We start from the raw sequence: 26,570 nt of genomic DNA, 5'->3' as shown, positions 1-26,570 counted from the left end.
GCAGAAAACGCCCACCCACGGTATCCTAAATTGTGACGTTTCTCATCTTACTAGAATGCTAAACTAAAAAAATAAATATCGAGTGAGAAAGGTGACTCGTGTAGGATGCCATCCAGTGCCCGGCAAGCTATGGCACGTGGGACATCGCGCTGCCACGCTGCTTACGCGCGGCCGTCTTGTAACTCCTGAAGTTTTTCTACTCTACAGATTAGGATGTTCTGACTCATGTACGGAAGAAATGTAAGCTGTCGGTGTTTTTGCTTGTTTCACAGAACCGGGCAACAGGCGAACTTCACATCGTCCCGTAAAGCACATGTGTATGTCGTCGGTAGCAAGTGGGTAGTTGGATTTGAAGGAATGGCGGGAGCGGGTAAGCTCCATAAGTCGACCTGATCTTGGAGATTGCTTTCTTCCTCGTGGTCAAATGCGGTGACGAATAACGTATCTCTGATTTGCCGTTTTCCGGATCAGCTCATGATAACGTCAACAGCCCGACCGGCCGAGCGCTGTTGTGGGGGCAGGGCCGCGCCTCGCAGGCTAGCTGGTATAGGGCACATTCTGGATTTAAACTCCCTACAACTGCTTCCTGTGATACTGTCATCTTCACATGCAAATCGAGCATATCGAAAACTTTGATCTCTCCCGCCAACATTTCGCGGGGTTGCGACGCGTTTTTGTGCCCGGAATTGAGATTTGTTGCATATCTCGCGTTGGGGCGGAGCCGGAGCCAATCTGGTGGACACATGAGGATTCAACATTAAAAAGCCAACAGCCTTATTACTGGCTCAGCTCGAAATTATCTTAAATACGGCTCATCGCTCGCCCTCTGGTGTTGTCCGATCACCCCACGGAAATGTCTTCCCCATCAAGCAAAATGGCAGTCAAAACTCCCGTCCAGATTTCGCAAAAGGTCATCGTACCATTGAGCGTCCTCATGGTAGCCGCTGCTATGCTTTCCTTTCTCGAACATGATGGCGTGTTGAATTTTCGCACCACCCCAAAGTTGTTCACGACGAGTCGTGTGCCGGTACAGTCAAGCCTCAGCAGTGTCGCAGCCGAATACGGACTCTACTGACACGGAGACGCAGACGGGCGAGCATTTCCTCTCCTATCGCCAACGAACTGCCCCGATGTGGATATATCGCGGTCTACACGCCATTCCCGCCATCATTTGGAGCATTGGCATGCCGCTACAGCATGTGGATAGCCTTCGCAAGAAATGGCCCGTCTTGCACCGGACGGCTGGTTATGTGCTCCTCTCGCTCTCGCTCCTTCTGAGCATCACAGGCTACTGGTTCTTCATTTCAAAAAATGCCTACAGCCACGAGAACTTTTTCCACATGCACAACTTCAACGGCGTGTCGCCCATTCCGTGGCCAACCTTTGAATTCTCAACCTGGCTCTTGGCACCATTTTACTGGCTTACCATGTATAAAACCGCCGTGACTGCGCGCGCCAGGAATTTCGTGCAGCATAGGAAGTGGGCTGTGTTGCACACGATATGTGCTTCTGTCATCGCCGCCGAACGGCTCGGCCTGGTCACGTTGTACGCCATTGGTTTCGGCATGGCGCGTCTGCCACAGGCAGTGGTGCATGACTTTTTCGGCGTGGGGTACACAGTCGAGGAAATGGCAGAGGCAGAAATGGGCGTGTTTGCGTTCGCGAATGTGCTGGCTTTGGTGTTTGTCCTTTCCTGGCTATACTACGAATTTGGGCGCGCTGGATACTTTGGCAAAGTGGAAGTTAAAGATTCTTCGGTAAGCGGCATGTCAAATAGTACAAAAAGGATAAAGTCATTATAGGATAGAAGTGCCACATCGAGTAATGAAGAATAAAATAGGATGAAACGAAACTGTTCCACTAGGGAGTGGCCGGCAACAACGGACGGCACCTATAAACATTGCAACAAGCGTTGAGATACATGTTAAGACTTACGTCAATATATCGCAAAAGATAATGACTTTCACCTGGATCCTCTAAGACGCACTCTTTGCATAGCTTCGGAGCAGGAAACAATGATTGAGAAACGGTCGACGAGCGCTAAGCCAGCCACTGCTACAGCCACTAAAAGCACCGAGCACGACAGCTGACAACGCCCGGCGATGTCTACTTTCTAGTTCACTAGGTCGATACCTAACTGCTGCATGCCTTCGAAACCCTCGTGCCAACAATCTCGCTCTGGCCCTCAAGTGGGCAAATATCAGTGATGGTTTCAATCAGGGCATTCTGTGCAAGCTGTCTGAGACTTCACCGCGCCTATCCCTTAGAGACTTGATGAAGCCCGAGTCTGCTCAGTGCTGGTGGCGGCGTTTCTTGGCGCCGCCACGTCCACCTCGTCCACCATTGCCACCGGCGCCATCGTTGCCATTTCTGGTTTTGCCGCCATCGCCTCCTTGACCTCCTTGGCCTTGACCTCCTTGACCTCCTCGGCCATCTTGACCATCTTGATCTCCTTGACCTCCTCGACCATCTTGACCTCCTTGACTTCCTCGACCATCTTGACGATCTTGACCGCCGTTGCCACCGTCACCGCCATTCTTGTTGCCGCCGTTCTTGTTTCCGCCATCGCCACCATTCCTGTTACCGCCATTGGTTACCTGGGGCTGATTGCCACCGAGAACAACCGAGGGTGTTTCTTGAGGAAACTGCTTGGTTGTGACGGTCTCGGCCAGTAGCGCATCGACAGCAGCAAGGTTCTGCTTCGCTTCATTCGATCCAGCCTCCTTGTTGGCCTGGACGGCCTTGCCAAAGTCGGCTTGGTTAATCTGCACCTGGTCCAGAACAGCCTTAAGGTTTTGTTCGGTGTTAATGTTATTGGGGCTGTTTTTGGTCGCGCGCGTGTCAGCCTGCTGCACGGGAAAGCAGCCTCCAAAGGGTCCAGCTACTGCGTTGTTGCGACAGCGGACTGTGCAAACATTTCCGGTTGAGCCTTTTACATAATTAGCGATTTTCTTGGGTCACTTCTTCTTGTCCCAATTTCAGAACTTGCAAACTCACCACCAGTGCATTTAAGGTCGTCGGGCATTTTCACCCTGACGTCGAATGCCTGTGCCTTGGCCTGTGACAGGCCATTGGTTCCAGGAACATTGTCGACCACGGTAAGGTTCTGCACTCAAGTCAGTTTTGCCATGTCTCTAGATTCCTGAAGGGTCAGCGCTCACCTGTAAGTTGACACCACTATTGCTTGTCTGGTCTATGTCGCAGAAGAATGGTCCTGCGCCATCGGCATTGACCTGATGAATAGTGACAGTAACTTCACCACCGGCTTTGACCTGAGTCACAGCGCCTGCCGATAGAGCGTTCTCCGTATTCTCGCCAACATCAATGTTTCCTTTCAACTCGGTGCGACCGCACTGATTCACAACATTTGCCTGAATCTCCGCGTCACGGATGATGGTTGTATCTTGCTGGCAGGGATTAATAGTGATGCAGTTGCGAGCCACAGCAGGATCAACTAGAGAGAGGTTGAGCAATAAGATTTATTAAATTATGCGGTGATGCTTACCTTGAAATCCCACGCTTGCTGGTGAGCCTTTGATGCCTTGAGCATTAAGAATGACGGCGTGGCAGGCGCCCAAAGAAAAGAGCGGCGCAGCCGCTATCAAAGATGTCGTCCAGCGCATCGTAATTAAAAGTAAAAAAGGCGCTTTATGCCAAATAGAGTCCAACTTTTGAAAGAAAAAAAATAGATCTCCAGGATCACGAATGTTACTACCAACAACAGACAATCAGAGAGCCACAGACCAGCGAATTTTGACGTGCATCAACTATGTTGGGATTTGAGAAATGAGACGTGTATATATATCCGAGAGTCATACACATCCACATAATTCCGGTGGAATCTGGTGATAATCCACCTCTCCTCATAGTCTGTTGTTACAATTGAATGGATTCGGTGGAACTCAGTTGTAGTAGGCAGCTCCGGCGGGTTTCGCAGCTCGGCCCAACGGGCGACTTTTTCCCAATGTGGACGATATGCCGCAGCTCCCGGGTCCATTTTATCTTGTCATTCACCCTCGGTATACTTTCGGCGAAATAAACGTCGCTCTGCGCACATCTCCGCCCGCCGAAGGTCGCCGCTCTTGTCGAACGCCGATTGTGTGTGGCAGCCCAGCCAAATTGGACTGGTCATGATTACATTACTAGTCATGTCTTCCATTGCGATTTCACGCTCTGCATAGATGGTGCGTTTTGGCAATTAATCGTACATAGGTCCGCGTGGGGCCTGGTCCCTGTGTTGCACACAATGAGGCCTTAGCCACATGGCATTGTTACTTGGCCGTTGGATGTGATCAACCAAGCCGACTATACATGACTTATTTAAAATACAGCTGTCATGACTTGAAGGAGTTCGAGCGTTGGACGGTAAATTCTCCGGAGTTGAGCGTAATGAGGAACATGTTGGCTCATTCGCATATGTGATAATAGTTGCCGCGACTGTCAGCCGACAGAGCCACCTGACATGAGTCACTCGCAAAAAAAGAAATCTTTGGTGGCTCTGCTTTGGGACTACTTGGGAGAATGCTTTCCTAATGCTGCTCCGTTTTGCTACGCATGGATAATGGGTATTCGATCCGAAACTTGGAAGATGGCGCATACAATAGCCCGTGTAGATAATGTGATCTGCCCGCGTGTGTATAGAAAACCCATGACTATATAGACTGAACGGAATTATTACGGTGGGTATAGGATGCAGTGCAAAAAAGGATCACGTCAACCATGAAACGAGCTGTCAAGGTAGAAAATCACTGCGACCACTCGAGGTTGATCCTGTTCACTAGGCAGGGTGAAACGCACGGCGGTGACGCCGCATCGGGTTTTATATTCGGCTTTTCGCAAGTGCGCCACATTTTTCGGAATCCACTTCCGCTCTGCGCCAATCTAGTTCGTTTCCCTCTCACAGGGCCTGTGGTCGCTTGAATGATCCTTCCACTCTAGTCTGATCTTGGCAGCCAACTCGAAACAGTTGTGACAGCCTTCTGTGGTTCCACCAAGCTTCCACCAATGCGACGGGATATCCATGACTCGGCTGATGTTCAAACGGCTGATCCGGCTTGCACCCAGCGGCTATAAAGGAGGATATCCCCGCCGCCCGAGCGAGGAGCGGAAGTTTGAGAAAAAGCCCCCATGTCCTGAAGATGTGAGACATGGGGTGAAGGCGAAACCAGTTTCATCAACGGAATACTCTAGCACAAAACTTTAAATGCCGCAACGCAATGTTGTTTTAGTGTCTGGCTCGGAATATTCAAGTTTCGAAAGGGGATTTCACATGAGACCTGCTCTTGCTTTGTCAGTCTTCCTGGGTTTTGAGCCTGCCCGCTGTTGTCGGCTCGTCCGATATATATACAGTTGATGGGCCTCCGAATGCACTGGGCCGCTAAGCCAAAACTATACCAAAAATTGACTCATTCAACCGCAAAGGAACTCACTACTTTATCCGTCACAGCAAGATAAACCATCATCAATTTATTGGTTTGATGAAGTTGATCAATTTTTTACACGCCTCAGTAGCGGCGCTAGGCCTACTGTCGCCAGTCGCTGCGAGAGCGCACAGCCGTAGCCACCGTTTCGTTAGTAAGTATTTCAAACAATTCACTCTGCATGTCAAAGTTAATAACTGTCATGAAAACAGTCCGCAGAAACGTGGTAGCAAACCAAACGACCGGCAACGCGCTCATCCCTGTGGTAGTAGGCGGCCCGCAAGATCTGTTTGTACCAAATCTGGTGCGCGCAAATGTCGGCGATGTTGTGCAGTTCCAATTCAGCAATGGAAATCACACCGTGACTCAGAGCACCGAGACGGACGGGTGCCAGCCCATGCAAGCATCAGAGCCAAATGCTATACACAGTGGCCATATCCCGTTCAAAGCGGGCCAGGTGAACGTCGGCACATTCAACATGGTGGTGACATCCACAGAGCCCATGTTTCTATACTGTGCGACTGGTCCTCATTGCCAGACTGGCCAGGTCATGGTCATTAATCCGTAAGTCCTTTTGGAAATATCACTTCAAAAAGGGCTGTCTCGAGGGCTAATCAAGGATGGGGAAACAGTACGAATGATGTTCAGCTGGCAAACTATGCCAAAGTGTCGCAGTCAACAACAGCCAGTGTTGATGGGAAACACGTTGCAGGTGGCATCGTCGGGACGATCCCTCTCGAGAAGGCTGCATTTGTCCCAGCACCACCGGAAGAAGAATAGCAGGGCTCCCATGTTTCATGATTGTTCACGAGTAACTATCCGCGCGCTTGCGTGGCAGGAGACAGAGAAATGGAAAAGGGCGAGGATGGTCAGGCCCTGGTACTCATAGCCTAAGCGACATTTTCTGTAATAGCATTTCCTGTGGTCAGCGCCTCGGCGAGGCTGCAGCGGCTGGGCCGCACGGGTTTGATACCAATTCGTTCGGCGCAAAAGGGCTTTGCATCATTGCAGTTAAATAGGAAGAGCGATTGGATGCAATTTTTGAGTCGGTTTGACAAACCTTTGCGCATCGTATGCGGCGCCCCGTAGTCATCGCAGTCAGTGAAATTGACGTCCCATTTCCGCTGCAGTACTTGACCTACACCACAAACCGTTCATCCCTCGCCTTTTACCAGTTCTCCCAAATTTTTGATGCACCTCAAGATATACTAGTATATCTCGTTATCCATACTGAGCAGTAGGTTAAAGATTAGCTTGCTATCTTTAGTTACTGGGTAGCTCGTTGACTGCGCCCGTGTAGTCGCGTGCGAACATTGAGTCGGCAGACGTGTATATCACCCTTCGGTCGCGTGTTCACCCGCCGCCAACTTTGCAGAACATTTTATTGGGTTTGTAGGCATGACTGCTCAAAGATTTGAGAGTATCGGCGTAGAGCTGTTTGGCCTTTACGTCGGTATGGAGCTGTCAGCAGCCGCAACAGTGGCAACCCCAATCTGCAGTTTGGAGTCATTTGAGGGACCAGTTTGTCCTGTTCTTTGTCACGGCCCTTTGCATAGTTCTATAGCCGCTGTGCTTTGCTAGAGCAGTCCTTGACTTGACTTGTCGTGTCAGTGAATGGGATCATTTCCGATGTAATTAAGCGTCGAGCTCCTGCAGCAAAGACAGATCAAGTAACTATAACTAGTGGGGGCTGTGAATTCACTCAGCCGCAGCAGCACAGCAGCCGTATGCGTGCCGACAAGATGCAGGTCAATGCGTAAAACCTCACCTAATAGATAGCGAATATGGCATCCAACTGGTACAGCCAGACCACCCCACCCTCGTCTCCCACCTTTCGGCGACGCGCAACAAATAAGTCCCTTGGTCATCGTCGCTCCGGCTTCGCATCAATGTCAAAACCAAATGCAAGATACTAAACTCCCTTGCCCACTCGTCAATAGTCGGTTTTTGCTTCTTCATCGATAGCAAATCTTTTCTAGCTCAAACCCCTGGGAAATGGAGCGTACGTGCGCCGACTGCGATCTGGATCTCCCTCGCACATCCTACACCGCAAACCAATAGTCCAGGCGTGCAGGCATTTCACGGTGTGCCAGCTACGTTCATGGCCACCACTCTGACCGACGAAACGAGCCAGCTTCTGGGAGTGGCCGTTATAATTTATAATCTAGCGCCAGTGTCAACAATGACCCATTTGCTGAAGGTGCATTTCGCTGGATGGCTAAGGGTACATACACGTCTGGCCCGCGTTCCGGCCAGCCTTCCGTTCACAAATGGTTCAAATCGGGCAGCGTCTTCTCCGATGACTTTTTCACTCTTGACATAAAAGCCGTGGACAAAGCGCTGGAATTCATTGACAAGTTCAATGAGCTAGGTGTTGTTGGCAAGGTCATCAAGCTCAACATATCAACGGTCTGGGAGTTTGTAGAGGGTCATCGTGAAGGCGAAAAGATTCTCGTCGAGCCATTCATCAGAGACTACCAAAAGTTCAATAGCAACAGTGGCTGGACAAACGACGGCGATGGCTGGGCGGAGGTTATGCAGGCTCTCAGCCATTTCAGCTACCACATTAGCGGCGGGTTTTACGATTTATGCGACATTCAGGGTGGCATCTACTCAAGAGAGGTTGTGCTCTCTGACCCAGTCATCCTCTCGCGTACTCGTCAATTTGGCGTCACGGATCTCGGTCCTGCCGGCATCAGCTCATTCTTTTACGAGCACCGCTGTAACGACTACTGCCGCCCACACTGGAGCCGCCCTGCAAACCCGGCGAGGCACTTTCGCCCTGTGAGCGGAACCTCTATGCTCCGTCGCGATGTCCCAACAGGCGCGGGAGGACATCCATTATCTGGAATCGTTGGCTTCTCGAACAACGCGATTGCTGAGGAGGATGAGGAAGATTATTGGTAGAAGGATTGCACTTGAGAACATAGACCGCCAACCAAAGAATTTTTTCTCACATTTCCTACACTTGTTCTGATGCTTCTTTTTCTCGAAAATAGGACTTCTCCATTAGCTGCGCGAGATCTATAAGTTGCAGCTCGTCGGCCCAGACGGCTCTGTCGAGTTCAAGATTTCTGGTACAAAATATCGATGTGTAGGGGCAATAATACAAGCGAAGCCATTGTAACAAACAGAACACCTGCGCACTGGCGAGTCTTGAATGATTTCGTCTTCCTTTGTTTTCGTCAGTGTTGGCGTGTCCGGCCTTCGCAATTGGCTTGACTGTGACGACTCGTTGCCAAAATCCGTAGCGTCAAGGTTTACGGTTAGTTGCTGCAGACATTTGCCCCCACCGGTACTCGGGCCGTACGGGCTAGGGCTCCGCGGGATGCCTGTGGCTGAGCATCACGAACATTATTAAGGTTTATGACTTGGCAACGCTTGGCAGACACTGTTGCCTGTCGCGTTGACTTTTCAGCCTCGATAAACCCATGGATCGACATCAATCGTGACTGCACTGTCCCAGCGCTTACACCAACGTGGCTCGCCGAAGCCAGAGTGTATCCACCGGCTGGGAGTCATGATCTTGGTTTCGTCGAGCTCAGGTCTCAAGCCTTCCGGACTATTGTAGATGAAAGCCAAAGGGCCTTGCTGATTCAGCGGTGTTCCGAGTTTCCGAGTTCTTGTCGACAAGATACGACTCACCGTGTCGCCCCATTAGCTGCTCCACCAGGAGTCGGACTATTTAATCAACGTTCGCAGCCCGCCGAGGCTGTTCAAGACCATCAACAAAAAACACAAACAAGCATCTTTCATTCAAAACTAATAAAAATGTCGACGAAAAAACCAGACCTTGGCCTGCAAATACAGGTCGCGAAAACAGCCGACGAGGCCTCCCGGGCCTTTGGACCCATGTGCGAGGCGTTCGGCGTCCAGACCCAGGATACAATCTTCATCGGCACGTGTCCGGGCTGGGACACCCCCGCCGGACGGCAAAAGCATGCGGACCGCCTCGGCGCCCGCTTCACAAAAGCGACCACGAATCTTGCCGGGAAGCCCAACACCGTCTTCCTCCTGGCCACGGTTGTGGACCCCGCGTCGGGCGACCGGGTCGTTGCCGGCATGGCCGTCTGGGAACAGTGCTCGAGCGTCCCCGGCCACGGCGACTTCCCGACCGAGGACGAAGGCGCCGACATGGGCATCGAAGAAATCTACCCCGGCGACCCCGTGCAGCAAAAGTACTGGACGGCCATTATGAGCTCGATGCACAAGCAGCGTTGGGAGGTGGCGAAGTCCAAGGCCACAGAGTCCTCGCCCGCCATCATGGCGCTCGATATCTGCGCCGTCGATCCCCGGTTCCAGGGCCATGGCATCGGAAAGAAGCTTGTCGAATGGGGCTTGGAAGAGGCCAAGGCGAGAGGCGATCTGGAAGCGGTTACGGAAGCGTCCGTGATGGGCCGCCGCGTGTACTTGAAGCTGGGCTTTGAGCAGGAGGGCGGCGATATTGAATACAATGTCGATGCGTCGGTCAGCAATCTGCCGCTTCCTTCCAACATATTTCTTCGCACGAGAAAACCCTAAGCTAGACGGTCGCTGCTGCTCTGATTTATTGATTGGTCGCTCACCCGCCGAAACTTGGTCGTTGATGAGAAAAAATGAGTTAGCTATAGACTTGAAAGAATAGAATATGTCAAGGGTGTTAGCGAGGCGCATTCAAATAGACTTCAGGGGCGCTTTTTGGGTCATGAGAGTTGAAGATTTAGCGATCTATATACCAATTTTCATTATCTTTTTTCTTAACGCTACCCAACGTGTAGCTTTTTCTCCGTCACTTGTGAAAGAGTTAGGGTTCTCTCATCTATGGCTCTGGTGGTCCAATGTACCCCTTCATCAACGTCGCGAATTTCTGCGCGGCATCTTCACCAAATAGCAACTGTCTGTTGCTCTCTGTCTCCTCCGCTTTTTCCCCGGCTCGAGTTTGCATTTGCGCCTCGACTGCTTCGAGTAACAGGGCCAACGCCTTCTGAAATGCGACAATGTCCGTGTGGTTAATCTGCCATGCCTCCGCGACAGCTGCGCCAACATCGAGAGCGTCGCGCATGGCCAGGTTCACACCCTCGCCCGCATAGGGCGTCATGAGATGGGCTGCATCTCCAATGATGGTGATACCAGGCACGTACTTCCAGTGGTGGCCGATGGGGAGCTTGTAAAACGGGCGTAGGTCGTATCTGGTCGTAGCGCCACGGTTTACCGGGGCTGCGCTGTCGTCGCAGGCTGCCTTGATGAGTTTTTTGGGCATGTCGGCAAACGTCTTGTAGAGAGAATATGTCGTCACAAGATATTGATGTAGTGCGTCGGCGTCCATGTCGTGGACTTTTTCGCGCTCCGCAAAGTCTTCGTGGGCAGAGGCCATGGTGATGTACAGGCGCTCCGACTGTCTTACCCCGCGCTGGCCCATAATGATGCCGTCGCCGTCCTCCAGAACGCACATAGTTCCGTCGCCACAGAAATGTGCCAATTCTGGATAGCGCTCTGGCAAGTTGGTGATCGTAAGAGTAAGATTCTGCAACCCCGTGTACTCTGGTTTGGCGTCAGACACGAGCGGTCGGATCCGCGACCAGCTGCCATCTGCGCCAACCACCACGTCAAAGACTTCAGCGTGGTCGCCAAAATCAAGTTTCGTCTTTCCGTCGCCGACGCGCTCCGCGGAGCTAATCTTGCTGCCCCATTTGATCTTATCGTCTGGTAATTTTGACAGAAGCAGGCGCATAAGCTGGTGTCTCGCTATCTCAGGGCGGTTGCTGCTGCCCTCGTCGGTGTAGAGGGCAACGCCTGCGGCGTTAATAATCTTCCAGGCCTCGGAGCAGTCGCTCGTGTAAGCGAAAAATGTGTCCAAGAGGCCACACGCCTGAATAGCCTTGAGACCGGATTCTTCATGAAGGTCAAGGCTTCCAGAAGGTAGATCGAGCTCCTCCTCGGTAGGACGTTGGCGCAGCTCGTAGACAGTGGCTGGAACGCCGTGTTGATGAAGCACCAGCGCAAGAGTAAGGCCTCCGGGGCCGCCGCCGACAATGGCAATCTTGGGGTGCGCTGAGCTCATTTCGAGTTATTATGCGATGGGTATTGTTTTATGGTGGTGATTGGTGAGAAGAGGATGTCTTAGTTATGCCCAGGAAAACCTTAGCTTCATGATGGAAGTGCCGGGCCTTTATACATAGTTACACCTGTCATTTACATGCTAGTGAGGTTCGGCACCGCCATCAATGGTCCACTTTGGTTTCGGGACCGAGAGGCTCGACTTACAGCAGCTCGGTTGCTAACAACACCAGCAAGTTTATTTCGGCGATCAAGTAAGATGATAAGATCTCACTCGCCCAAATGTAACATTAATTGCCTCAGTGAATTTACCCATTTGTACCCGAAAGTACCGATCAAACAATGCGTTATTTCCATAGATTTTGTTGCCTGCCAGAAAATGCGAACTGAGCGCTAAAGCAGCATAGTAGAAGTCAGCAAACAGCTTCAGAGCCAAAACTCCCCTTGAGCCGTCTTGCCAATACTTACAAGTAGATCTATACATTAACGGCATGAAAAAGCATACCAGTCACCGACTTTGTTCCTTCAACAAAACTTTGCTTAACAAACTTTGCTTTCTGACGAAAGGCTCATACAAGTTGCCGCCTCCGACGAAGACGTTAGACGAAGTGCCGTTGTCAGCGCTAACCTGAGCCCGAGAGAAAATGCGACTGACTCGTTTAAAGTGGCCAGTCACTACCTAGTCGCAGATTCGGTAGCATAGCAGCTCTGAAAATTCCCGTAATTAGCACTTCAATCGCATTTTGAGACTGACCTCTCTGTCTTTCTTGTCTAGTATGAGCGCAGTCACTTCAACTCGGGATCCGTGGAAGTCGGAAACGGACCACCCCTCAACCTAAATTCTACTTGGACATACAAACAGCGACATCATTTCTTTTATTTGGATCGATTCAACACTCAAATGTCCAATGTGTCCATTGCAGTGCTAGGCTTTGTTTCTTCCCTGCCTGCCGATAGCCTTTGGGCATGGCATCACGGGCTACTTCCCAAAAATAACCACAAAAACAATCCTTCCATTTCCACCGAAACAAATGTCTTCTCAACTGTCCTCGTGCTGCAATCTATTCTCACCGGTACCCGCGACCTTGGACTTTGCCCTGTTAGTTATCTGGCCCTTAGATGCCCCTTTTCTTGGCTCATAAGCGAATGCCGGCAATCTCTATGGCTGTCTCTCTCCTCACTATCGCCCCCCTACCCTCGTGCTATAGTAGGCATTCGCACCGCTATCAGCGCTGTGGAAAGTGAGAACATTCTGGTATTAGCGAGCCTCTTCTGTAGCATCTATGCCAGAACTTTCATCTTGGCGCGTTGGCTGATTGTTGGATCGTGGAGTATTGTATCTATTCTGTGGTGGCCACTTCCAAGAACCTCTTGATAGACATGGCAGACAGCAAAATATCAACGCCACGAGACCAAAACCAACAGAAAGGCCTATCGTAAGATTGCCTAGTCCCCCAAAGCCATCTCCTTCCTGTGGCCCAGAATGAGCTTGAGTTGTGGTTGCGATAGATGAGATTAGATCAATGCTAGTCGTTGCTGAGGAGGAGGGCGAGAACGAGGTGAGCGTTCGCTCCATAACAAAAAGCCCACTAGCCGAGCGTTTAAAGATGAGAGGATTGTGACTTTGGACTGCAAAGCTCAAGAGACAGCCTCTTTATTATATCTGGTGCCAGTTTGTTATCGCGCTCGAAGTGTTGTTGGTGGCGTGGATGTTCTCCGTCAGCTGATGCAATTAGTGCGATACTTCTGCGAATCCTGCAGCAGAGTGGGAAGCACGCCAGCCAGCCTCGTTGGGAATTCTGGGCAGAGCAGCTACCAGGCTAGACGTGACAGCAAGAATGACGTTCTTGCGCTTTTTCGTGTTTGCAGGATCTTTGCAAGATTGTCTGCTAAACAAGAACCTGCAAAAGGCATCTTCATTGTCATGTGCATAAAGAATCTGATGTTTCATAGGGGCAAGTGGTGTCCGACGAATCTAAATATAAATGCCTGGATCGGTTAGGCCAGCTGTGCATATCAGTCAAAGTTGTATAATCTTGCACATCATTAGCATCTTTAGTGTTTCTCGTCGGTATGAAACAGCTTTATCTCCATACCCGGTACTTTTGATGAACACCACAGATAAGAACAGCAGAGTACAGACATAGTGTCCGTTGTGTAGACGTTCAATTCTTTCGAAATCATAGTCTATAAACGATTTAAAGTTACGATGATTCGATTTTTAAGTTCATAATAAGTCCCGAACGTGACGAGTATTTTTCTGAGCGCGTGTCCTCTGGCAACAGATGCCCGTCACCACTGGCGCGGATTGCCTCTGTCAGAGTACATCTCCCGGTCTGCTTAAACCCAAGGCTCTCATACAACTTCACCACTGCCTGATTATCCGGCTTGATCATTAACCGTGCGTGGACTTTGAATGGAGGTGCTAAATACGACGTGAGGTAGTCGAGCGCGGCTTGACACAGCTGCTTGCCGCGACCGCCACCCCGGTGCTCTGGGAGCAGAAACAGCCCAAGGAGCTGCCACTTATCCTCTGCAGCGGAATCGATCGAAAGCTGCCCAGCCTCTACAGGAAGTGAAAAGTCCACGCTCGACATTGGCCCCCGGAGAGTGACTTGGCCAACCCACTCGCTGACTTCTGGATCCTTCGGTGAAGTTGCAGCGCAGATAAAAGTCTGTCTATCACCAGCTGATAGGCTGCTTTCCCATTCTGAAGTCGTAAAAGCGGCCTCGGTTGTGTATGTCGATGCAAAGGACGAAGGCGAAATCTGAAGCCCGCGCAGTCGCAAATCTCGATACTGATGGGCGGATGCTTTCAGGTCGCTAGTTTTCGGCACGCGAAAATAAGAGTAGGTGAGCTCGGTAGCCATGCGGAATTTCCCTCGCTGGGCTCTTTGCAAAAAGAAAAAAAATGGAGAAGGAGGCATGAAATAGAGATTTACGCAAGAGAGGTGCACGCGGTGTTTTATAAATCACTCCGGTCTGCGGCATCTCGAAAGTTTGTTGGCTAGGAAGTGGAGTGCGACCGGCAAGATTTATTTTCGCCGAACGCCCTGCTATCTCCGAACCTGCTCTTCCGTACTGCATAAGACCAACGTATTCTCGGCAAATCAACATTAAACCGACCCGATATCATTTCCGCTTTTTGCTCGCGGGCAGAGAAGGATGTGACTATGCCTCGCACCAGAGCAAATCAGCGTAGCCAAACAGCCCAGTCACGCACGGCACCGGCGGCGTCACGGCGAGGCCGTTCTTCCGTCGCACCAGTCAAGAAGTCGATCGCGTTAGTAAAATTTGTCCGTCAATACAAGAAAAGCTCTAATATTGTGGCTTAGGTGCTCTAGATGTCATGCACAAAAGAGTCGGTGTTCCGGAGGGACGCCGTGTGCGAAGTGCCTATCGGCAGGGTACGGCGAACAGTGCCAATATGTTTCCCGAGATCGCATGGTCCGGGTAAGCGAGAGGTAAGACGTTGCATGTTCTATTTATCTACAGCGAAATAATCTAATGATACTTCCAAAGTTACCTAGAGCAACTACATCGCGACAGCCAAGAGCTTCACAACGACCGCGTTCCAGCACAAAACCAGCACACTCCAGCGCGTGCTGCTCCACAAACTCAATCGAGTGAACCTGTCGCAAGCTTACAGTCTAATATTTTTTCGGAGAAATTCCCCTCCTCTACCAAAGCAGACTCGGTCTTACCTATACATATTGGCGAGACAGCCGCTACAGTATTCGCTGCGCGAGTGTGCCAGTGCGTTGGCGGCTCGGAAACCTCGACGCACTCTCTTCGGTGGAACTATGTCGACGAGGCAGATCTTGCGATTCTTCTCAAGGAAGACACACCATGGCCGAGCCTGGCGCAAGCTAGACTTTTGGTACAGACGGCACTCACACATGTGAACCCAGCATTTCATCTTGCGCTACGGAAAGATACATTGCACCTGCTAAATGACGTGTACAAAAAGAGGAGTTTTAGCAACGTTGGTATAAAAAGCAAATATTTTGCGCTCTTTGCGCTTGGGAGATTATATTCCACGTCTCCCTATTCTGGAGACTCGGCCATACCGGGTTCGGCGTATTTTGCTCAGGCTTTGAGCTTGATGCACATCCCGCCTGAGCGACCGAGCATAATGCATTTAGAGGCAATGCTATCCGTGGTATGTTTCCTAAATTTCCTTGATCTCCTTATTGTCTTTATGTACTTTCGATGTTGCTCTTGCTTTCGCCTTGAACTTGGACCTTTGGCATTGCTCCTGCTCTGTTAAGTCACTTGGTGTTTACTTGGTTTGAAGTCGAGTCATTCATTAATTGTTGACAGGCTTTATTTTACCAATACCTGAACCGGTTTCACTCCGCATATTCCCTAGTAGGAAACGCCTTGCGACTCGCACTAAGCTTCCGCTTGAACTACAATACATCCAACGGCAGCTTGAGCGCGGTGAATCGAGAGCACCGTGTGCGCTTATGGTGGTCAATCTACATTATGGACCGCTTCTGGGGTCTCCGTTCTGGTCTGCCAGTACAGGTCAGCGACGACGATATTCACGTCAGCTTGCCCAAGACTCCCGCCGGTGACATGCAAAGAGAGCAGTTCTTGGACCCGGCGCTGCAAATTGCTGGCATTGGACTGGCGCGATTGGCCGGTACTATCTCGCAAGACTTGTATGGGCCGAAGAAAAAAGACGAAAACTTTATGCAACGAGAACAAAAGCTTTTGGCCCTTTCCCAGCAGTGGGTAGAAGCGCTGCCCGGGCACCTGAGACTCCTTTCATTCGGACCTAGCCCGAAAACTATTACTGTGATGCATCTACAATTAAACTACGTGAGCTGCTCTAAGCTAGTGAAGGTCTTCAGCGCTAACAATTATCACAGTGCATCATGCTTGCTATCAGCCCGGCGTTGCTTCATATGCTGTCGAGCAAAGCAGAAACGGGCTCTGATGCATTCCATACATCACCAGCTATATCGAAAATTCGGGAGGTCTGCGTTCATACTGCTAAACATTCTTTCGCCCTATGCGTAGAAGCTTGGACCAGTGGATCGATCGGCATGTTTAGCTACGATTTTCCTGGCTTTCTCTTTACTGCGGCGTTGGCTCTCCTCGTCTCTGCCTACATCCAGAAAGAGACAATTGTGGGTATTACTGCCATTGACACTGTGAACGAAGTGCTGCAAAAGCTCGCAGATTCTGGCAATCTGTCTGCTCGGGATTTCTTAGACCACCTCAACTTTGTCATCAAGTGTTTCGAGGAAGCCAGCATTAAGTCGTCGAGACCGGCCGCTGAACTAGCCCTCCAGCAAGATGACGACGTGTCTGTGTCTCTGTCGAGACCTGCCTCTGATTCTTTGCGACCTTCACATGAAGTTTGCAATGATGGATTTGATGTTTTCGGAAACATTGCCTCCACGTTCTTAGATGCGGGCGCGATTGCGACGCAGTCGGGTTTCAACCAGGCTAGTATGCAGGACTTCCTTGCCCAAGCTGACACAAGTCTCACACATGATGGCTCAACGTTTCTCGACGACCCAATGTTATCATTTTGGTGGCTTGATAAACCTTTATATATCGAATAAAATTGATGGTTTGTCTAAGCGCGGACTTGTAGCGCGAGTCCATACTTGCGAACACGAGCTCCCAAGACTGCCGCAGTGCCCAGCATCATGGTGAGCCCCGCGAACAATTGAACGTAGAGGTAGCTTCCATTCCCCTTTTCTAGCAGTACGCCGGCAATCGGTGGTCCTGTCAGCGACGCAAAGCTTATGATCGTCATGACCATCCCAAGACGGGTTCCCAGCGTCTTCATGTCCAGGCAGATGGAGGCTAGCGTCGCCGGCCACAGCGCCTGGAACGACGCTGCGAAAATTCCATAAAAGACCACAAAAACGTACAATCCTTTTCTATCTGACACGCAATTCCATATCAGCATCATTATGCCGGATAGCAGCGCTGACGGTATCGTGAGATTCATCGGTCCCGTGTACCGATCGGCCAGGAAATTGGGGCCGATGCGCGTGAAGACTCCAGCACCATTCATGATCAACAACAAGTCGACGGCATTCTCTTGACTAAAACCGATCACTTCTTTTGCAAAGTTGCTAATATAGAAAAAGGCAACATATAATCCCCAGAAGGTAAGAAACATGCCCACACTGTAAAGCGTGTACGACAGGTCTCTAAAAGCCGCCAAATCCACAATCGGGCCGGACTTGCGCGGCGGAATTCTTTGCTTCATGAGCAGCCCCGATGGCAACAGCATAGCCAGAGTCATGAAGCCAAGAACTCGCATCGTCCATGGAAACCCAATCTTTGGCAAAAGGCGGCTGACTATGGCCGGGAATAAGAGCCCGCCGACAGCAGAGCCCGCACCGGCTACCCCAATCACCACGCATCGATGGCGGCTGAAATACGTCGGCAGCAGAGAAACCACAGGGCAGAACATAAGCCCACAACCCAAACCCATGCAGATGCCCTGGCTGAGGAACAGCTGCCAGAACTGCGCGGCAAAGGAAGACGCAAAGATGCCGAGCACCGTCAAGACGGCTCCGATACTCCACGTCAGTTTGAAGAAGCCTGCATCCGCGGCGCGGCCGGAAAATGTGCCGACAAAGAAGAGCATAAAGACCTGGATGCTGCCGATCCAGGAAATGTCAGATGCCGGTCGGGAGAGAAGCTCGCCGTAGTAGGTCTGGAAGACGCCAAAGGCCGAGACATAGCCCCAGGAATTGCAGACGGTGAGGTGGGCACCGAGGACCTGCGCCCAGGCGACGAAGCCTCCGTCTGGAACAGCCCGGTGTTCGCTCTCCGGGATCCGAGACCGGAGTTTGGAGTCCAGAAGCTCGCACAGTCGCTTATGCTTATCTGTCTTCCACGACTTTGCCATCAGGTGCAGGAGTTCTTAGAGCGAGGGGGAGAGGAAAGGATTCGTTGTATAAAGTAGCGTGGCAAATGATACAGAAGTGGACGTGGATCGTGCTTGCTATTGGAATTGAAGCCATACTACCGGGTCTTTTATATAGTTGTAAAACTTTGGTACTCATACATCGCGAGTCCGGGTCTGGTCACGAGGATGTGGTCCGGTACTAGCATGGCCGGCAAAAGTTGAACTTGCCGGTGAGCTGGGCACACAGGCTCGAATTATGTAGAGCCGGCCAAGGGTGTACACCTCGGCCAAAGCTGTGGTTATGAAACACACAAACATTGCTAACAATGGAGCAGGAAATCGGTTGATGGAGTATTCCCACCCATTTTATTCAATATTCGTGAAAGACTGTCCTCGTCAACGATGCGAGGCGCAAATCGTTTTGGCGACACCAGTTGACCAGCTGTGTCCACACCTCCTATCATTAAGGCTATGTTCGGTGTACACATCTCTGAATGTATGTTTATGCATTCATGCACCTATTTAACTTAGTCCAATTTATTAATTCGCCTCAATTCAAACATGTGACTGGCCTGCACGCATGATACAGTGTGGTTCACTCCGTCTCGGCTCTTTACAATTAATCATCCTATCCCCTAACGTAACGGATATTCCGGAACCCACACGGCCGCCTGTTCAAATATCACTAACAATAATCCGTAGATGCGCCAACTTCCAACAATTGTGTAATTCTCATTTACAACTTGTCACTTGACGAAGATTATAGATGCAATATCTCCAGCGAAGACGGGTCGGGCGAGATTTTGTCAGCACCAGTGAATACACCCCAAGATCGTTCACTACTTGTGTTTAGCTGTAGTATGCTTGCAACTGCAGCGGCTGAAACTTCGATGATGCTGAATGGCAAGCTACCAAGCCTCCCATCGCCGGTATGCATAGTGGCGGGTCCTCGGCTGCTGCATCGATTGCCGACGCGGAGGGCCAGAAGCTGGCTGCACTTACAAACAACGCTCACCAAGTGTCTACAACAAAACACCATACTGAATCTTTAAAAAGAGATACCTCAGTGAACGAATTTAGCCTTGGGCAGGAGCCTTTCAGGTCAAACTTGTGCACATTCGAGGAGAAAGGGGAAAGCTTCCTACAGCCGCGTCGAGTTGGGCATTCGAACGCGCCGGCAAAGACATTCGAAGCACCTTCACTTTGGGCAATCTCCATGGCCCCCCGAAATCGGACGCGAAGTTGCCAGACCGGGGGGTAGGGGGTGATCAGTCTTAAAAAGACAAAGATTTTGGCGTGGGCGCGGTTTGTTACAATCACAGTAGGATGGCACACAGCTACTGAGGAACAAATCCGCGGCCGTCAAAAAGAAAATGGACTGGGTAGCAGCCCGTCATAACGTTCAACGCCGTGAACGCGCAAAGGCATTTTTTTCTCGACAAAAAAATAACATTCGCTTCTATTCTTGTTTGAACAATTGTGCTATAAATCTTTTCTCTCTTCAATATCGCTCTGCAACTCTTTCAAAAACTTTGCCACGTCAGATAGGCGCTTCGCCTCCGCCTCCTTCAAGTACCACTTCACCCCCTCCCTTGTCTCCCTCTTCACGTACGGTCTTGTGCGCATCCAGCCGCACCACTTCTCAATCACCCTGACCGCATCCTCCGCCGGCACCTCGAACCACTCCACGTGTTGCTTGCCGCAGCGCTCGCAGTACAGCCGCACGCGGTGCTCCATGAGCTCCGCGTGCACAAGCCGCTCGACGCGGTGGGCATGCGGCACCGCGGCCGTGCACGTCATGGCCGTGGGATATACGGCGGCCGGCTCGCGATGGCAGTCCTTTTTCCACTTTTCGAGTCGCGCGGCGACGCTGCCGGTGGTGAAGCCAATCTTGACGAGGTGCTCGTTGCCGGGGACTTGGTAAAGGTAGACGAAGCCGTCGTTGACTTCGTTCTCGGACCTTTCGGTATCAGTATTCAGCAGCTCTCGGGTAATGTCGCGAATTTCGTCAAAAGTGGATTTGCTCTCGTCGACCATGTCGCATTTTCCAAGAACGTCAAATCGGCTTGTCTCGTACCCAGTATCCCAGTAGGTGCCTGGGTCGTCGTCCACCCTTTGAATTCTTGGCGTCGGCGGAGGCGATGCGAGTTTGCTTGAGTTGGTATTATTTCTCGTGATTTCTTCCTTCTCTGTCGGCCGTTTCGATGATTTGCTCTCTTTATTCCTCGCGTTCATCTCGTTCTGACAGGCCGCACGGAACTTGCTTATGCGCCTCGTCCACTCGTCTTGTTGCTTGTAAGGCGGCGCGCGATGCACATGACACAACATATAGTGCTGCATAACCTTGGTAAGGAGCATTAGGGGGTCATCTTCGTCCTGAGGCGCCATTGCCATGCGTATCATCTTCGTGATCGTCTTGTCGCAATAAAATCGCTTTTCCCGTCCTACCGCGTTGCCGCAATTCTTGCCATCCTTTTTCAAAGATGTACACTTGGTCGGCGCGGACCCCAAAATGTTTCGCAGACGCTTTTGGAGTGATGGCGGGCGAGGCTGACCCGGCAGCACAACCAGCCACTTACTAATTCGAGCTTCTCGCGCTGGTGGATGGTCATGGTAATAGCAGTGAGCCAGCTTGGCAAGACTATCGAGATGTGTCTCGACTTCCATCGACGTGTTGCTCGGGACCCAGAGCAGCTTGACGACATCGTTCATTCGGTCTGCCTTCTTTGCTGATATCTTGTTCTCACAGGACTTATTGTCCTTTCGAGTGGCGCCACATCTCATGTCGGCAAGAGATAGCGCTATCTTCCAAGTCCTCAGCTTCAGAGCTTCTTCCGCGGCTTGGGGGTCTTCATCGCCCGACGCCGTGGATTCGGCCGGAGTGACTGGGCGGGCATACTCCTTTTGCGACGCTGGTGCTGTTGCTGATGCAACAGAATCGACGGCAGCGTCGAGCGTTGCTTTCGTTATGTTTTTTCCCGGGGCTACTGCGGCAGTCCGCTTTGCTGACTGCGGCGACGTGGGCGGGCTGGGATACGAGTCCGCCGGCGACAACTCGACCGCTGCGCATTCCGACAGCGACATGATGAGTCGCTGGCGCAAGCTAACGCTATCGCCGCTCTTTCATGAGGATAAAAGAAGCAATCATCCAGCGCAGCTCGCCAGACGGTTCAAGCCATCGATGGAAAAACGAGGAGAAACGCCTCGAGTTCAGCTGCCCAGCCAGCCCCTCACTTCCGGCGCTTACAAACGCGCGTCGTTGGCTGGAGGCCGTCAGCGACAGCGCACCTTGCATGCATCTCATGCAGGAGTGTTCTCAGCCTCTTTTCCATCGCAATTCCTATTTTTTGGGGAAACGACCATTCGCAGAGAGCTTTCTGCTCTGCTGCTTCATCCTCTCACCAGCATTGGTCGCAAGCTCTGCCTGTGGCGTAAGTCGAGACCCCCAGGTTTGTACACCGAGAGCAAAAGCCTATTGCTATTGTGGTTTTATGTAAGATCAGCGGGGGGGATAAACCTTGATGTTCGTCTGAATTCCTTGGATGGAAACCGAATTCCAGGTAATTTTATGAATTGTCCCATTGTGCACCCCTGTTTTCCCTCAACCGCCGATCGCCGTTACACAAACGGTGGCGGAGCCACTAACACAAAGCTTCAATGACCTCATCTTGATGGCATAATTACAGCGCCGAAAAAAATACTATTTAATTACACCTGGGTTAGGTTTGATTCAGATCCCCTCGACGTACAGCTCTAGCGCCCATCCGGCATAGTCCCAACATCTTTATTGCTACAAAACTTTCATCACAGTCTTTAGTTTGCCATGTCGGCAAGGACCGTTACCATCAAACCCAACTTGCCCCAAAGGCGCGACTCTGAGCAGCTCGCACGCTGGAGGAGTGACGCGCGAAATGTACCCGTCACGCCTGCCTTTGGGCATGAACATAAGAGTCTTCATGGAAAGGTCGACCCTGAGGCGGCAGGTCAAGATTATTTCGGTTTGAAACCAGCACTTCATGGCAATGTCATCTCCGCCACATTTACTGTCCCGCATATTTTGTATGAAAAGGGAAAACTGCAATGGGTAAGCAGCTTCAGCATAGCCGATTGTTACCGTTGTGTACTAACTGTGCTAGGAAACTGGCCATCGTTTCTGGCGTTCTGGGCATGTCGACTGTCTGTCGCACTTGTCGCTCGAGCAGGCCCCTTTGCGACATACTGTGGTGGCCTGGACCGGGGAAATAAGCCAGTCCGAAGACAAGTCTACGAAGTCCTCGGTTGCACCATCGTCTACTACCATTGATCCGACTTGGCATGTTCAGGAAAATAATGACTCAAATATCGACAAAACTTTGTTCATCAGTACCAAAGAGCAGGATCGGCTGGAGACGGATTTGTATGAGAGCCGCGAGAGAATATTGCCAGTCTGGCTCTGTGCAGACTCAGAACGCAAAGACAGCGGAATTGAGCTGAAAAACCAATCGAGATGGCGAGAATATGCTGAGCACGATCTATACCCGCTCTTCCACTACAAGCAACGAGAGCCAACAGGTGGCGGTGATGAGAGGCTCCGATGGAATGACTACCACCGGGTCAACGCAGCCTTTGCCGACAAGATCTGCACAAACTACAAGCCGGGCGACATTATCCTAGTACACGACTACTACTTGATGCTCGTGCCCCAGATGATTCGTCAACGGCTACCCCATGCCCGCATTGCCTTTATACTTCAGACGCCATTTCCCACGAGCGAGTTTGTGCGATGTCTCCATCGCCGGCAAGAGCTTCTCGAAGGTGTGCTCGGCGCGGACGTGATCGTCTTCCAGGCCCATCTCTACGCCGAGCACTTTGCCAATTCTTGTGCCCGAATCCTCCAGACAGAGGTCCGGACGAACCAGCTCATCCACAGCGGCCGCTGCATCCAGCTGGCGCACATACCCACCGGCATCAACATCCAGCACATTTCCCAGCTCGCCTTCAACCCGGCCGTCGATAAGGTCTGCGAGGACGTTGTGCGCGCCTTTGCCGGCAAGAAGATCATCCTCGGCCACGACCCCATGAACAGCCTGTCCGGGCTCGACAAGAAGCTCCAGGCTTATGAGCGCTTCCTGCACGACCACCCGGAGTGGCAGGAGCGCGCCGTCCTCGTGCAGCTCACGAGCCCGGCCATGCTTGAGGCCGGCGGCACCGAGGAGGCCGAGTTCGCGTCGCGCGTCAACCTCCTCGTCGCGACCATCAACTCGCGCTACGGCTCGCTGGGCCACACGCCCGTGCAGCTCTCGCCGCTGCCGCCGCAGCAGGACGCCTACTTTGCGCTGCTGCGCCGCAGTGACGTGGCCCTCATCACAAGCGTCCGCGAGGGCATCAGCACCACCGCCCTCGAGTACAGCATCTGCCAGCGCGACCGCCGCGGCACCCTCATTCTCTCCGAGTTTAGCGGCACCGCCGGTGCGCTGAGCAACGCCGTTGTCATCAACCCCTGGGACGTGTCGGCCGTCGCGCGGCAGATTTACACGGCGCTCACGGCGACCGAAACGGACAAGATGGCGAGCCATGAGGCGCTGTTTCGGCAGGTGCAGGATATGGGCGTTGAGCGCTGGGCGAGGAGGCTTTTTGGTATACTGGAGCGTCTGCCAACGAAAGAGGGTTCTCATGGCACCAGGACAAGTCCAATTCCTGAATAATAAGCATGTTTTTGCTTTGTAACAGAGCAGCGAATAGAATAGAGAAAAAGAAAACTTGGATGCTCCTCCGTATCGGCATCAAATGTCACAGTTCAGCCAGAGATATGCGTCGATGGAGCTCGCGAGGTTTTATTACCTAGTAAACCATGAATGCATCGAGATTGTAGAAGTCCTGGAGTCAGCCGCGAATAAATAAACACTGTGACAGAAACTGGTTTGGGTCGCAGTGACAGTAACACCTTTAGGTTGGGACAGCAGTCACCCGATCGCTACGTGTTCTGCAAGTTTTAGCAGCCGTTTAAACTCGTTGATAACTGGAGTGAAGAGAAAACTCTGCTTGTATAAATCTATGACATCCAATACAACATATATCTATCGCTACATCAAATCAAAGTATAGCGCAACTCCCTACTCGCTCGAGCAGTCAATCGTGTCCGCCTGATCACACCACAGCTGCGTGATGGGCGCGCCGCGCACCCCTCGGGCCAGCATGCGCTCGCGCATCTCGGAGAGCCGCGGGCGCGCATCGTACATGGATCTGTTCTTGCCGTCAGCGTCGTACCGGCCGGACCACCAGCTCTCGCCCGCGGCGGCGGCGCGCGGCCAGACAATGGTGTCGAGGCTGGTGGCGTCGACCGTTTCCGTCCAGAGGGCCAGCTCGCCGCCAATGACGTTGGCGGCTGCGTCGTCGGAGATGCCGGCGCGGGGATCCTGGGCGTAGATGAGACGCCAGTTCTTGGTGGGCGCACACCAGTCGGTGAAAGGGTAAGCGCCTTGAAAGGCAGGGCCGTTTTCGTAGTCGATAAATTCGCCGCGGCCGCAGTCGAGATACTGTTCAGTTAGCATGGGCTCTTTCTTTTTCTCTTTTTGTCCTCTTCTCCCTCTGTCTGGAAGTTTTGCTGTTGAGTACTTACATAGGTATCCGAGCTGCTGACAATCACTTTGTGGCCCGCCTCGGCCAGCTCCTTGACCTTGTCCTGGCCAAACCACGACTGCACAACCACGTCCTTGCCAACGGTGGCGTTCCACTCGTTGATCATCTCTTCCCAGACCATGGGCACAAGGCCCAGCTCGCGGACCTTGCTGTGCGCGTGGTCCAGGAAGCGCTGCAGCAGGGGCTGAAGAATCGAAACGTCATTTGTCTTGAGAGCCGGATCCAGAAGCGAGTTGTTTGCCTTGTACTCGTCGCCGCCGGTGTGGAAGTACGCCGCATAGGGGGAGAGACGCGGCAGCAGATCTTCAAACAAGGTATCCAGGAACTGCTCGACCTTGTCGTTGCCGAGGCGGAGGGAGCCGCAGGGAGGCTGCGCGCAGTACTCCCCGTAGGGACGCTCGTTGTAGGCCACGGACAAGCCAGGATAGGCGCGCTCAATGCCGAAATGGCCCGGCATGTCGATTTCCAGAATCACCTGCACGCCGCGGTGGACGCCGTATTCGTGCAGATCCGCAATGGCAGCCGGCGAATATGTCAGGCCCTTGCTGTACGCGTGGCGCTCGGCGAGCAGCGGCAGGGCTGGAATCTCGAGGGGCCAGGACTGGGTGTCGGTGATGTGCAGGTGCAGCACGTTCATCTTGGCCATGGAGAGGCCGTCAATCGTGCGCTTGATATCTTCAATGGCGAACCAGTGGCGACTGACATCGAGCAGCATACCGCGGTGCGGAAACTTGGGCGCGTCGGCGATGCGCACAGGGGCCTGGGTCATGTACCAGGCGCCGCCCGAGGAGTGCTTAAAGAAGAGCTGGGAAAAAGTCTCGAGGCCGCGCATCACGCCGATGGAGGATTGGGCCGTGATGCTGGCTCGCCCGTCAATAGTTACATTGAGAGAATAGGACTCATCGCGCTGGCCGGCGAGCGGCTTGAAGGTACTTGACTCATCCTTGCTGGTCTGGGTGATGGTCAGCGACTGCACGCGGTTCTTCCTGGTCGGCCCGCAGCGCGGCTCAAAGTCGGACCCGGGCTTGTACAGCATCCACGGCACGTAGCCATCGTCGAAGATGGCCTTCAGCGAGCGCGCGAGCGCGCCCTGGACAATGGTCTTGGAGGTAAAGTTGCTGCCCGCGGGGGGGTTGTAGCCGGGTTCGTAGGTGAGCTATCGTATCTGCAGTCAGCATTTGCATTTTTATAGTCGGTAAAACGTGCTTGGAATTTTTCCGGACAACATACGGGCGCGCCATTATAAGTAATATTAATGGTCTTGTCGATGAAGAGCGTCTTGTTGCCGGTGGAGATGTCGATGGGTATCGGCCAGAGCGCGGCCGCTGGCGATATAGCGAGTGCCGCTGCGAGAGAGGAGTACAAACGCATGACGTGTTTCGAATGGCGGCGTGAGTCCTAGAGAGCAAATTCCAAAACAGGAAGCAAAAAAAGTCCTGAGAAAATACAGAGCGCAGCCCGCTACTTATCACATCGTCGGAAAAAAAACAAGTCACTGCCCGGTAATCTAATCTTCGAAGCTAATTAACCGTGACGATTGTTGTCACTGCGCCCCCACGCGACGCCCGCTGTTCGTGGGGTACAAAAGCTCCACGATTTGCCCTCTACTC

At 52.1% G+C, this 26,570-nt stretch overlaps 11 protein-coding genes across 11 annotated transcripts; 6 read left to right on the top strand and 5 right to left on the bottom strand.

The window, feature by feature from the left end:
* Positions 1–874: 874 nt before the first annotated feature.
* On the top strand, positions 875–1,802 carry LMH87_007934 (uncharacterized protein; the record flags this gene model as incomplete). The annotated part of the gene is made up of 2 exons (XM_056201217.1): positions 875–1,027; positions 1,089–1,802. 2 exons carry the CDS (start codon positions 875–877, stop codon positions 1,800–1,802), a joined length of 867 nt encoding a protein of 288 aa, XP_056057804.1.
* A 461-nt stretch (positions 1,803–2,263) lies between these two features.
* Positions 2,264–3,623, bottom strand: LMH87_007933 (uncharacterized protein; the record flags this gene model as incomplete). Its single annotated transcript, XM_056201206.1, has 5 exons — positions 2,264–2,484; positions 2,531–2,929; positions 2,998–3,106; positions 3,162–3,454; positions 3,506–3,623. 5 exons carry the CDS (start codon positions 3,621–3,623, stop codon positions 2,264–2,266), a joined length of 1,140 nt encoding a protein of 379 aa, XP_056057803.1.
* A 1,854-nt stretch (positions 3,624–5,477) lies between these two features.
* On the top strand, positions 5,478–6,200 carry LMH87_007932 (uncharacterized protein; the record flags this gene model as incomplete). Its single annotated transcript, XM_056201194.1, has 3 exons — positions 5,478–5,574; positions 5,633–5,984; positions 6,053–6,200. The coding sequence occupies 3 exons, from the start codon at positions 5,478–5,480 to the stop codon at positions 6,198–6,200; spliced, it is 597 nt and encodes a 198-aa protein (XP_056057802.1).
* Positions 6,201–7,415: 1,215 nt separating this feature from the next.
* On the top strand, positions 7,416–8,327 carry LMH87_007931 (uncharacterized protein; the record flags this gene model as incomplete). Its single annotated transcript, XM_056201183.1, has 2 exons — positions 7,416–7,422; positions 7,621–8,327. 2 exons carry the CDS (start codon positions 7,416–7,418, stop codon positions 8,325–8,327), a joined length of 714 nt encoding a protein of 237 aa, XP_056057801.1.
* Positions 8,328–9,191: 864 nt separating this feature from the next.
* LMH87_007930 (uncharacterized protein) lies at positions 9,192–9,941 on the top strand (the record flags this gene model as incomplete). Its single annotated transcript, XM_056201171.1, has 1 exon — positions 9,192–9,941. One exon carries the CDS (start codon positions 9,192–9,194, stop codon positions 9,939–9,941), a length of 750 nt encoding a protein of 249 aa, XP_056057800.1.
* Positions 9,942–10,127: 186 nt separating this feature from the next.
* Positions 10,128–11,460, bottom strand: LMH87_007929 (uncharacterized protein; the record flags this gene model as incomplete). The annotated part of the gene is made up of 2 exons (XM_056201160.1): positions 10,128–10,191; positions 10,244–11,460. 2 exons carry the CDS (start codon positions 11,458–11,460, stop codon positions 10,128–10,130), a joined length of 1,281 nt encoding a protein of 426 aa, XP_056057799.1.
* A 3,169-nt stretch (positions 11,461–14,629) lies between these two features.
* Positions 14,630–17,035, top strand: LMH87_007928 (uncharacterized protein; the record flags this gene model as incomplete). The annotated part of the gene is made up of 5 exons (XM_056201148.1): positions 14,630–14,739; positions 14,792–14,920; positions 14,979–15,618; positions 15,780–16,283; positions 16,334–17,035. 5 exons carry the CDS (start codon positions 14,630–14,632, stop codon positions 17,033–17,035), a joined length of 2,085 nt encoding a protein of 694 aa, XP_056057798.1.
* Positions 17,036–17,049: 14 nt separating this feature from the next.
* LMH87_007927 (uncharacterized protein) lies at positions 17,050–18,342 on the bottom strand (the record flags this gene model as incomplete). Its single annotated transcript, XM_056201137.1, has 1 exon — positions 17,050–18,342. One exon carries the CDS (start codon positions 18,340–18,342, stop codon positions 17,050–17,052), a length of 1,293 nt encoding a protein of 430 aa, XP_056057797.1.
* A 1,482-nt stretch (positions 18,343–19,824) lies between these two features.
* On the bottom strand, positions 19,825–21,426 carry LMH87_007926 (uncharacterized protein; the record flags this gene model as incomplete). Its single annotated transcript, XM_056201126.1, has 1 exon — positions 19,825–21,426. The coding sequence occupies one exon, from the start codon at positions 21,424–21,426 to the stop codon at positions 19,825–19,827; it is 1,602 nt and encodes a 533-aa protein (XP_056057796.1).
* A 739-nt stretch (positions 21,427–22,165) lies between these two features.
* LMH87_007925 (uncharacterized protein) lies at positions 22,166–24,026 on the top strand (the record flags this gene model as incomplete). Its single annotated transcript, XM_056201113.1, has 2 exons — positions 22,166–22,426; positions 22,479–24,026. The coding sequence occupies 2 exons, from the start codon at positions 22,166–22,168 to the stop codon at positions 24,024–24,026; spliced, it is 1,809 nt and encodes a 602-aa protein (XP_056057795.1).
* A 408-nt stretch (positions 24,027–24,434) lies between these two features.
* LMH87_007924 (uncharacterized protein) lies at positions 24,435–26,331 on the bottom strand (the record flags this gene model as incomplete). Its single annotated transcript, XM_056201102.1, has 3 exons — positions 24,435–24,857; positions 24,941–26,116; positions 26,191–26,331. 3 exons carry the CDS (start codon positions 26,329–26,331, stop codon positions 24,435–24,437), a joined length of 1,740 nt encoding a protein of 579 aa, XP_056057794.1.
* Positions 26,332–26,570: the final 239 nt, after the last annotated feature.

Source organism: Akanthomyces muscarius, assembly GCF_028009165.1.
Source record: "Akanthomyces muscarius strain Ve6 chromosome Unknown contig_15, whole genome shotgun sequence".
Lineage (NCBI taxonomy): Eukaryota > Fungi > Ascomycota > Sordariomycetes > Hypocreales > Cordycipitaceae > Akanthomyces > Akanthomyces muscarius.
Note: the sequence above shows the minus strand (reverse complement) of the source record. Positions and strands in the feature narration are given on the sequence as shown.